Genomic DNA, 12331 nt, shown 5'->3' with positions numbered 1-12331 from the left:
GCAGTCAGTGACTTGTGTTTGCTTGCCATTGTGGGCTCCCTGCGTACTTATGACACTTTTATGCGTGGCACATGGCGTTGAAGGTACATTTTTGCCATTTAATCTCACACCAGACCCAGTATGACGGTCACTTTGTGCCTGATGTGCGAGTCTTGACTGTGCTAGCGCACACTGCGCCTTGGAGAGCATTCACCATTGTTTGTCCTTTCTTTGGTTGTTGGTCTTTAGACGCGTGTTCCCATACCAAAATCTTTACATATTTTGGGATTCACCTCATCAGACTGGCACTTCCCTTGGCATGATCTCGAATGAGACGTTTCTCTCTTTTCTCCCATATTCTCCTGTTACTCTTTCGCATTCGTCGCTTGCATTCACTTTTTATATTTGTGACCATGCTCTTCAAAAATAAATGATAAAAATAGGAAGAGTCTGCAGCCAGCGTGAAGGCAGTCGCGGCCGATTGTAGTAGAGTCATGCGAATGTCAACCCCATCATCATCTTCAACAGCAGCAGCACTGGAAACACAGCCTCAATGCTCAGCACTAGTGCCTCGCTGCCGTACGACCACAATTTGTTTGTAAACCTTATTGTGAGGGGAGGAATAAAAGTACATGGGGAGATGACCTTGAGCTAACCTGAACGCATACGTCTACAGGCACTCATTCAGATAGACCAGATAAAAAGTGATAACGCGAAGGAAATTGACATTGATTAGCAGCTATTTATTGCAGCATCTCTGATCTCACATAGGGCGGAACGTCCAGTCCCCATCCTGGAAGGCGAGTAGCACCGACGTTGGCTAGGCTATTGGTAAACTTTCTCACACCCCTCAACCAGGTCAAAGGCTCACCGCGATACGATGAATAATTCTAGCATACTATAAGAACTGCAGCGTTTTGAACCGGGGGTTTGTTTGAGCGCAATGAAGGCAGTTCTCCCATCTGTCACTAAAGGGGCTTTATATTTAGAAGACTCGTTCATACACAGCAGCCGCTTTTACCTCTATACTTCCAGAGTATCTGAACGTTAACTAGCTGAAGACTTGTTTTTTTATTGAGACGTCATCCTGAAAGCGAAGCAACTCTATTCTGGAAAGACTAGAAAAATTGTACAACTGTACATCGTTATTAGGAGACATCAGTGGGACGAAACTCCAAAAGGTCTGGAGCCCTTGACCTCCCGGCTAGTAGTTTGGACACCTAACCGTTCGACCATAAGCGGTTGATAAGCATCAGTACCGGAACAGGATATAGAAACAATCAAGATGAGTGAAACTTCCTTTTTGGAAGTCATCACTCGAGGAGCCATTAAGTACAGGACCACGTGGTGTAGTTTCTGTGATTGAAGTATAAGCCAAAACTCTTTCAGAGAGCAGTCATTGGTACACAAAAATTACGACTACAAAATTTCATGCCAGGTAGGAAGCAAAGACCTCGTCATCGATAAGCTTTCCAAAGCTTTCGAGCTAGAGTTAGGGGTTCAAACCAGTTATTTCTGTTGTTACCAGTTCCATCCAAGGCGAGAATTTGAAAGTCACTAGTGAGGCACCAAAAGTGACCCAGTACTCACGAGACTAAGTGATGTGAGGCTGGCAAGCCAAAAACTGTACTGCTCAGTACAACTTTAACTTTCTTCCATTTGTTTGTGATCGACAGTGGTTGTATATTCAAAGGCGATCAACTGTGTAGTGCCGGGATTTCAGAAAAGAAATGGAGCACAGTATTCACTTTTTGAATAATGAAGTCAACCGTAGCGTCTACTTGTGGCCCGGAATGACGAGCCACAACATGGATCATGTCAAGGCGCACCGCCTGTTAAACCGCCGACATGAGACAAACTGAAAAAAAGAATCTGCCACGAGAACTCCCGAGATGGCCGTGGCAACTAATAGCAGCGGAGCTTTCCAGGGGTTGACCATTATAGCGGTTTTCTGAAGTTGACCATCCTCACCATGACTACATGAGTGGTAAACCTCCCGAAGTATCAGTTTGCATCTTGATTACGGACAATGGGGAGAGCAGTTGGCTGACTGCGTAGGAAATGGAGACGTGTGATCCAGCGGGGTCGGGCGGAAAAGAAGTGGGTAATCTTATCAAGCACGGAAAGGTGCGATATGTTGACCTATTCTCGCAAAATCTGAGGACCAATGCTAACATCCAGTAGCACGCTGACTTCCGACGAAACGATTTTTGGCATCGACCAACTCCTTACTTTCATCACTCTGAATCGACAACGAAAAACAATCTTCGGCTAGGGATGATTCAACATACGCAGAGCATGATCACACCACCTCAGCTTCTGGTTTCGGGCATACACTTCGATTTAAGTCCCTGTTGTGCGGCAAAACACTCGATTGCTAATTGTCTTGTGGCAAATTCGCCGGCAACAGGCTACACAAGCTACAGTTCTGGATCAAAGATTACCGGAGACCTGAAGGTGTCTGAGTTCCGCTGCTCGGCCAGTTCACGCCCGTACTGTAGCTCATGAGGTACAGGGATAAATTGCTTTGCTACCCTAATTGTCTCAAAGTTGCATTCGCGACCCGAGTCTTAGGGATTCATCATCTGGCCTTATCTGTCACAATACAAGCGGGACTTTTTAAGAAGTGGAAAACATACCACAATCTCGAAGGCTTCTCTTTGGATTGTAAGTGGCATGCTTGGTAATTGTATGTCAAGGAGCATAACCTTACAATTTGTGCGTGCAAAGCGCACACCAATGGATGAGGTGAGTTCGTTCAATTCATCAAAAAACACCTGCGGGTTCTTCTCCTCCAACAATCTTAGTAAGAGGTTATCCGGACCAGGAACTTGATGGTAAGTGAGAGAAAGTATGCAGTCATGAACCTCCGAGACTGTAAGAGGTTCCAGGTTCAGTGCACAGTGCCAGAGTTCCAGTGCAGTCCGCGGATCCAAATCAGTAGCATGAAAACTGGTGGTCACGAGAGTAGCTCTTCAGCTTTCTGTCTGCTCTATCTAGCGGTCGAAGCGTCAATCTTTATTGAAGACGGTCCCGCCAGTTTTACCCGTGATTGTTTTGTTCGCAGGCATTTTTAGGAGCCCATTGGCACAGATCAGCCAAAATTATCTTGTCATTCTCAGGATTCTGCACCACTTCCACTTACTCCTGTGTCCATCAGGCTCTTCATTCGGCACACACGGTGAGTTTTTCTTGGCAGTTAATAATCGGTCTGTTTGAATTATATTAGGGACCGGTGGAACATTGCTTTGCAGCGCCTCTATTTTGTCTGACGTCCATTACTTGAATCCAGCTGGAATTGGCTTTCAGATGGAGAAACTCCCAGGCATTTTGTTTAGATATAGCGATGTTGTTTCAGTAGGAACTGATATCCGACGGAGGAGCAGTAAGAAGACAGTGCGGAAGAGGGTTCTGATAATCTCGTTTAGCCTCTGGATCTGAGACACCCTCGGTAGCTTAGCCCCTGGGTCGGCCATGGAAAACGAAGAAGCTACTCCGGAGGAATGACCAATTTTGGTCCGTATCTTGCACAGTGTTGGGGAACATCATGTACCCAGACGATTTCAGCTATTTCGGGAGTTGGTACCACATAAAAACAGCCTATAGTCACACACAGTAGAAGCGGTCTCTCACGATTGTCCGTGAGCACCGAGTCCAACCCGAGTCGACTACCTAACTGAGTTACGATGCACTTAATCTGATCAGTGGTGCGTTCTAATCCCCGGGAATCACAAAGATGTCTGATCCATTAGCCCGGCGCAACAGGGAATTCAAGGCGCCATATAAGTTATCCTTGATGGTGCCAGACCTACAATCGGGTGAGGAATAAGCGGACAAATCAAGTGGGCAGCGATCAACTTCCCGCCATTGAGACTCCTTCGCAGACGTTTCCAGACGAACCTTACGGGTATCCAACGGTGTTATGATTATTCACCTCGGTGGCTTAGGATAATATCTCAAAGAGATCTCTGGCTCACCAGATTTGTGCATCCGGAAGCGGGTGGAGAGTAATGGAGCAGTTACCTCAAACACTACGATTACATCTTGAATTCTTCTTCCTGATACACAACACACATCAATGTTAAACGAACCCAGTATGAGAGCAAGAGCAGCCTGTTGTCCTGTTTGCTTTAGAGTTAAAGACAGCCATATGAACCGGATGCAGAGTTTTGAAGATTGATTTCGAAATGCTCGAAGGCGTCGGCTCCGGCTGACGTTAGGTCGTTGCGGCGAAGACAGATGCGAGACGCACGGGGTCGTCAGCCTTAACGGATGGAACCACAAACAGAGGGCTATTACTGGGGTGAGGGAGGAGAAAAAGTACATGAACTAGAGGAAAGTGTTTTCTCTTGCTCGCCACACTGTACGCAGCAAGCAAGACGACTCGGCAACCAATGTGACAAGACGCTATTGCTCGGATACTGCCAGGGTACACAGGTCTGGACAGGAGGACGATTAGGGTCCCTGGTCAAAGCCTTTGGCTAAAAAACTTGACCGCAAGGCAGTGGCGTTTGGCGGGGAAATGCAAGTGCATTACTACTTTTAGGGAATATGCGCCTTAAATGCTTGACCATCAGCCTGGATGACCAGCAATCTATGTTGGTCAGACTTCTAACCATCGACCAACCTGATAGAAGACTCTGTGAGTGTCACACGGACACCACACAGTAAAGTTCAGTAGGTCACTGTGGCACACATAACTTCACACCACACCAAGGTCCGGTCTCTTCGTGATGGGTATAAAAATATGGCGGACCAATCAGGCTCAATCGTCATCAAAACGGACCTACCATCATGAATAACGAAAATTCCTAATAGTAACGGTAGGCACCAACCCGCGACTACGGAGAATTTTTGAATTCCACACAGTGACATCGTTGAGATTACCCTATGAACCGGTCAAGATGCATTGGACAGGGTCACAAGGCCGGAAAGATCTCCTCAAGGGGGTGGGTATTTCATTACTGCTACATCATGGGTTCGGTCTATATACCATCTATAAACACGCATGTGAGTGATGTGCTGGTAGAAAACTGTAGTTCGTAAAAATATTGCGAGTATGAGGCGTCTAGTAACTGCCAACCACGCTTGTGCACGATCTGCTTTATCTCAGACTGGCTCAATGGGGTAGCTGTAGGTAGCTGCAGGTTTTATAGAATTCACGTTCACACCACTTTCGTGTAAACAGTCCTCGCGCAACTACTGTGGTGACCCCACACCAAAGGGGTAGCATGGGACTCAAGTTTCATCCTTATTAGGGCTGATCATCAGTGCATTTAGGCTATGTAGAGGTTTGAACTCGCCTCGCCTGAGATGCGAAGCGAGCGTGTTGCGACTTTACCAAAGTGTGCTGGACACATCTCAGTTTTCACGCCCGTGTAGGGTAGTGCAAGCGGAGCTTTCTTCACCACCGATAACCATCTAAGCCGAGGTACGACGCTAGGTTATTTGCGTGCAATTGCGTGTTCAAGGACGGAATCGTCGTATAAATTTTTACTCAGGTTCGTATGGATTTGAAGTTTGTGCACTGAGGCGAAACTGTTCGCCACGCACCACTGAGTTCTGAACACTTGTTTATTAGTATATCTACAGTATGATAGTCGGCCGATTCGGAGCTAAATCTTGAGACACGGAACGAAAAATCCGTTGATAAAAAGAATCACCGTCATCTTCTTTCCCACCAGTCACCATATGGGTGTCATTGCAAGAAATGAAACCAAGATGAAATAAAATTCGGTGCCTTTTCTTGATGTAACACTATTAACAAGACCGATGACAAGTTAGGAAAAGCCCACTTCCGGTTTTGTCCTCACTGTGTCTCGGTAGGTAGACCCAAATTCGAAGATCTATCAGTCTTATTTATCAATTGAACAAAAAATTGAGCGAATGGGCGAATATGCACTCACAAATCAATCTGCCTCAGTAAGTAAGACAAGATGGGCTGTCGAAGAGTTTTCAGAAACCTTGTGAGTAGTTTCCTCCATGAAAACAATTAAGACACCTATAATGGGTTATCCAAGACTTCCCACCAGGCCTATAACGGACTCGAGATACTTCAGTGGTTAAAGCGCGAAATTCAATAACCGGAAGGTCGTGGTTCGAAACCAACAACATCACCATTATCGACAGCATAACATCAGTGTTCAGAACCGATGCTTCACTGCCGTATTCGAAACCAACCTCTGTATCTCTACTGTTCCTGTCTAAGCTTGAGCAACCTGGCAATATCTCAGACCCCGTGTTTCCTTCAGGTAGCATGGCATCTACGCACCAAAAGGGTGCTACGGCCGAACAACAGACTTTGTGCCGCAAATGCAGTCGAAGAATACTGTGAACGAGATACTCAGCGGGGACTTAGTTGAGTCCTCCATTAACATAAAACCTGTTTTTTTTCAGATAACAGGCCATTCAAATGAAAAAGCGACACCCGATATCTGTTATTACTCATTACACTCAAATTTGGAATTCGTTGATTAGAGACTTTAAAGATGTCGTTTCGGTGAACTGGAACCCGTTAGGATGTAAAGTTGCAATACAAATGGAGAAAACCTAAATGCAGGAATCTACGAACGGCTATTCTCTGTCCTTAAAAGAAACTGGTCAATTTGTGGCGCACTTGAGCACGAATTTAAGCCTTGAGCTGCAAATTACTGATTCCAAAGCCACCATTGATTGAGTCGTAAATTCGAATCCTGTCATGCTGTAGGCGATAAAGTGTTAATCTCTGAAGCAAATGAGGTATCCGCGAACACAAAAAAGTGATGGGGAAACAAGTGAAAATTATTCTTTCCGAAGAGTATTATAACGCCACGGCGATGACTTTAGGGTCCACTGGAATATTCATCGTCTAGGAAAATTGTTGGGTGTGGATCTGACTTGAGTAGACCGTGCCCATACGTTTAATTCAAATCAAAAGCACTGGATTCAACGTGCGGGAAAACTAGATTATTTGATGTTCTACTGGAATCAAAATCCGGATGAGCTGCTGAGGCAGTTTATACGCTCCACGGATGATATCATTAAAAGTGTTCACAGCTAATGACAGTATATGATGGATAAAATGGGCTACTTTAGGTGGTATAGCTCTAATTTTAAACAATTCTCATAAAGAACCTTTAGACGTTAAAGGATAATGGATGTAGTAGTGTCGTTAGGAGGCCTTGGGCGATAGAAAAATAGCCCCAAAGAGTCGAACAGGAATTGCCCATTGTTTTTTTCGATTCAGACGGGTATAATAGTTACTTCCGCTCCGACAACTTCTCTAACCTAATAAATTATCATCCTTTTGAGCAACAACAACAACAACCAATCCGCAATTCTTCGGCTCTTATTATCAGTAAACACATCAAGAGTAATCGAGTAAGAGAGTTGTTTCGTACTGACCAGTCACACCAGGCTAACCACAAGAAAGCAGGTCTGTTTGACACTCTGCAACAAGGCCGGAGGCAAAAACGATTGTTTTGTGACTTTGTGTGGGATAAAAGGTCCTGGTAACTAACATGCAAATGATGTCCATCTACTAAGAGCATCCCAAAGGCCGGGTGATGCAGAAAAGACAGGAGTCTCAAGGTTTGTATTTCTTGAGAGTTTTTATTGTCACTCTAAAGCTGCTTACTGAATTACTTTAGAAAAGCCAGCTTATGAAACCGATTTTTTTTAGCAAACAATGACTATAATTTATCTATCCTAGGAGGTTGTCACTTTGAAAGACGCAGTTCTTGGGATTGTTTAGGTGGCCAGGTTGACGAACCCGTTCGGTCAAGCTGCCTTCTATGCTGCAAGATTCATCCCGGACTGGCAATCACAGCAAAACTCAAATAGGAAAGCGAAGAGCTAATAATGTGGGCAAATGGCGACGGCACATCTCAGTCCAAACGTTATGTAAATCGGACTGATGCGCAGAGGCAGCGGACAAATACCAACCTACTGTGAGATGCCCCGAGGCAAGAATTCCCAATAATAGTAATAAGGATGATTCCACACAGAAGAGTTACTTATCAAGACGGATGAATCATCTTCCACAAAGCGGAACAAGCATAACAATGGTAGACAGATGGCTCACAAATCGGTTGAATATAATCGACAATCCGGTAGAACAGATGAGCAATTTGAGAGAATTTAACACGAATAACAATGCGTTAACAAGAATACCAGATGTTGCCATTTTTACTAAGGGCAGATTCATGCACACTGCTTCACAGAGCGTACGAGAGAGCACAAGCAACTGCCCAACAGCACGAGGAGCCGTGTCGATTGTCCAAAAGGACTGAAATAGTACTGGAGAAAAACGTGGTAATCCTATTTTCGAGAAATACACTCATTTGCAAATCAATTTGGTTTTCACGGAAGACTCAATTGAATCTCTCGTTTATGATATCCTCCAGCTGAATGCGCTGCACACAGGCCGCCTCATGATTCAGTTGGCACGATATTCGAGATATCGCAGTATATTTTCATGAAGGAAAACCGAATTGATTTGCAAATGAGTGTATTTCTCGAAAATAGGATTACCACGTTTTTCTCCAGTACTATTTCAGTCCTTTTGGACAATCGACACGGCTTTTGATTGGCCCGTGACAGCGAGTCAGCAAGACACCATATTACATGACGGTGGATGTGAAGCAAGTATGGGAATGTCGATTGTATAAGACGGAGATTTCGTGCGAGATTTCATTCTGCAAGTGGCGTTAATCTATGCTGAAAGATTGCAAAGCACTGTGCTTCCCAGGATAGACCGGCTTCACTTGAAACAGGAGAATGGTTGGTACAAACCACGAACGCAGTAAATGGGGGCAGTGTTATCAGAACAAATTCTTTCATTGCAATGTTGCGTCAGCTAATAGTCATGAATTACGGTCCTGCTAACGCGCATCCAAAGCCGTTTGTCAAACGCTACTAACAGTAATCCTTCAGCAGTAGCACCCTTTCACACCACCCGAAGGAAACACGAGGGCTTAGATATCGCCAGGCTATCGAAACCAAAAAAGGGACTTTCGAGATGCCAGAGTTGGATTCGAACGACGACCTTCCAGTTATCAGAGTTCGCGTCTCGAGCTCAAACGTTACATTGCTAGGTGACCTGTGGAGTGCGCTCGCGACTGCCAACAAAACCAGGAGAAAACGACCCAAATGCGTAGTGCATTGTCAGTCAAACTCACAAAAAACACGATATTATGCAAGTGGCTGAACAGCCGAGGGCATACGTCATCGAGTTGGATCGTCCTGTCATCAAGCTGCTGGCGCGCCAGTGGTTAATCAGACAGGTTAGGTTGACATCTCCTGAGGATGTATCATTCATGGCTTCGCATGAGACTGCTTTGCTAAGACTGTTTTGATTGTAGGTCAGGTTTTTATAATGACTAAACCAGGAGTTTGTCTCTTGTGTTTTTCAAAAAAAACCTGGGATAGCACGATCTGAATCGACGTGAAAAGACGAGGAGAAGGGATGAAATATCGTCGTCGAAAGCTAACGACTGTGGTCACTCCATTTTCATGGTTGTTCATCGGTACACAGAAGCTTTTGAACCTGGTTGCTGATCAATAAAAAGACAGAAACTATCAACAATATGAATACATTTTGAGCGCCAGCTGATCAGACAACAAATTCACGCCTCCGTAGAGCTGAGAATTCCGACTTGTGCACAAACTACGGGCGATCAGGATATCAGATTAATTCCTTGTTGGGTTGGAGAGTGGTTAGTTCCTGATGAAATGTACAGCTTTTTGTTGGCATACGCAGAAACTACAAGTAAAGAGGGTATTATATAAACCGGTGCGGGGTCCCATGGAGACTAACATATGGACGGTCTAAGCTGGATTAGGGTCTGGACCTTGTTCCGGTTTCTGAAAAGTAGCAAACATCTATAAACTGTCACCAGAAGGTTCTAGGGCAGCTTGCTAATAAACTTGCTTCGGAGTTGACATGATGAAAACGAAGTCTGAGAGGCGGACTCAAAGAGACAGATGTGAATGGTTTCATGCTATTAGTCAGTTTTCCGTAAAAGTTCGGCGAGCCTATGCCTTGGATCCACAGGCGAGTGCTCCTTAAATGGGAGAGGGAGTTGCTGCTCCGCCGAATACAGTAAGTGGAGACCCGGCTGATGAAACTACGCGACAGCCGATGTGGTATGAAACCGCTGGCATATGCGCATTTTTTGGCATTATGTGGGCTCGAAAACAGCCACGTCGCCCAAGCCTGGATAGGGGGAGCGTTATTGTTGTTAAACAAAAAAAAACCTATGACTCAAAAGACTGATCACAAGGAAGCGATGGTTGGCGTGAAACTACCAGGGTAGTTCAATGTATAGGAGCAATTCGCCACAAGGGCTCCAACTCCCAGCCTGCGGGCCAGCAGACTCCATTAGCCTGAACCCTACCGAATGAAAGATCTGATATTGGCGAGCGTCAGGCGACAACCTCCCGTAAAGCCAATTGCAGCATGGAGGCACACAAACCGTTCTGACGTTTAGTCTCTTCTTCACTAGGATAAAAAGTATGCAATCCAATTAGGGACTAAGTCAACTCAAACGCTATCCTATGGCTCTTTCAAACGGTGTTTGCAAAACGGTAGTTATTCTGACTGGTTTCATCTCTCAGTCGATAAAAGCGGTCTTCCAATGAGGGACCTCGTAGTACTAGCTTCGGTTCCGCTGTGAATTTGAGTCACGCTTTATTATGCACCAAATAGGATGAGTTAGACAGCCCCCTTTGGGTAGCTTCATTAGTTGGGGTGGGGGGAGAGAAGACCGTAGAAAAGCCTATCACAACCTCATGCAGGAGAGTGTTAGGGAATCAGTATTCTGGGTTGTTGATAAAAGGACACAGTGTGGTCACCGAAACTACAAGTGCAAGCGTAGAGGATACGAAAGTGACGGTTTTGGTTACCAGCCTGTTTGTTAATTTTTTACGAGAATCGAACTGTCATGTGTGAAGATGGGTAGATCCCCGAACACCCATGCTACGTACGCCGCTGTAAAGTGAAAAAAGAATTCATATCATACAGAGGGTGATTTTCGTGGGGGAATGAGCGTCATGAAAGAGATTAAAAAAGTAAACTTTGTGTAGGAAAGTGAAGAAACGGATAATCAAGTGAGGATCTTGATAAAGAAAGGGAAAAAAGGAAAGAAAAGGGGTAAACTGTACACAGCAACAGCCGGAATTGTATATGAAGGGGTCAGCCAGGAAGTTCAGATTTTAAGCGATTGGTCAAAAACTCAAAGAAGGACAAATGAGGTTGCACTACAGTACTTGCGGCAGACTGATTCCGGGTATATTCCCCTTGACAGTCGGGTTCGTTCGGTCCAAGGCGATAGGTTCCATAGTCCAGTAACAGTGCAAAGAGCCTACCAGCAGAGCAATTTGTGGAATAGATCAGTCGAACGATAGATCCCAACTATAAGAAACAGGGAAAGCAAAATAGAGAGCTATGAGGCTAATTTATGATGCACATGTGTGGAAGCAAGCCAATTGGTAGAGAGCATAGCGAAACCCAGATCTGTTCGAGTGTGGGAGAAAAAGTATACTTAGACGCTGCTAATACAAAGAACAGGTGGACACCTACAAAAGCTTTATAATCATGGAAAATACTCATAAGGTCGATGAAAACTGTCTGACGAAGAGTTTTAAACAACCCTATGAGTAATTTCCGCCAATAAAATATAATGATATGTCTCGAATCTCCTATTGACTAAAACATGAGGCGGCCTATGTAGCACATTCAGTTGAAGAGGAATGTTGAGTCGCCCGTTAAAATCAAAACGGTGTGCAAATGAGTGTATCTCGAGAACCTTAGAATAAGTTTTAACGAGGCTAACTCCTCACCGTTCCCCATCAATCTTCACGATGACACCAAGCTCAAGGGAATCTGAGTTGTGGCGGGTATAGCCCGCCGAGATACGGTAACACACAAGCCAGACTATAAGTGCACTGCAGTAGACAATAGACGGCAGGACTTGAGCAACGAGATAACAGTCAAGTTTTATGTTGTAAATTCAGTTCGTGAGATACCCATCTCTGATACCTACCAGAAGACTTCTCGGTTGCTCAACACAGTTTGACCGACACAAGGCGGTCGAATTTGAAGTTCCACATCTTGAGGGACAAACGGGCTTCAAGAAGTTATAATAAGGATTCATACATTGAAGCTCACGCATGAAAAAGGTAGTTAGCACTAGGGTCGCCTTACATTACCCACAAAAAAGGGATCGAAATAAGTCCAGATTTTAGTTTGAAACAAGTGTCTTCAACTCGGCTGCACAGTGTGGTGGGTTCCTGAAATCCCTAAGTGAATCTTGCAAAACCCGGTTGACACTAGTGATATGAATGCAACCGGAACCAATGTCTGCATTAGGGA

The 12331-nt window shown here is 44.8% G+C and overlaps 2 protein-coding genes across 2 annotated transcripts in view; both read right to left on the bottom strand.

Annotated features, from left to right (window-relative positions):
• T265_08084 (hypothetical protein) overlaps window positions 1-189 on the bottom strand; it is a gene marked incomplete at both ends in the record, with an annotated part of 4757 nt that extends 4568 nt beyond the window's left edge. The window contains one exon of the mRNA XM_009173783.1: window positions 13-189. Within this exon, the coding sequence (XP_009172047.1) occupies window positions 13-189 (177 nt within the window). The remainder of the gene's footprint in view (window positions 1-12) is intronic.
• Window positions 190-10987: 10798 nt separating this feature from the next.
• Window positions 10988-12331, bottom strand: part of T265_08083 (hypothetical protein) — a gene marked incomplete at both ends in the record, with an annotated part of 25173 nt that continues 23829 nt past the window's right edge. The window contains one exon of the mRNA XM_009173782.1: window positions 10988-11371. Coding sequence (XP_009172046.1) covers window positions 11153-11371 — 219 coding nt within the window. The remainder of the gene's footprint in view (window positions 11372-12331) is intronic.

The sequence above is a fragment of the Opisthorchis viverrini genome (genome assembly GCF_000715545.1).
Source record: "Opisthorchis viverrini unplaced genomic scaffold opera_v5_199, whole genome shotgun sequence".
Taxonomy (NCBI): Eukaryota; Metazoa; Platyhelminthes; class Trematoda; order Opisthorchiida; family Opisthorchiidae; genus Opisthorchis; species Opisthorchis viverrini.
The sequence above is the reverse complement of the archived record's forward strand: the minus strand, read 5'-3'. Positions and strand labels throughout refer to the sequence as shown.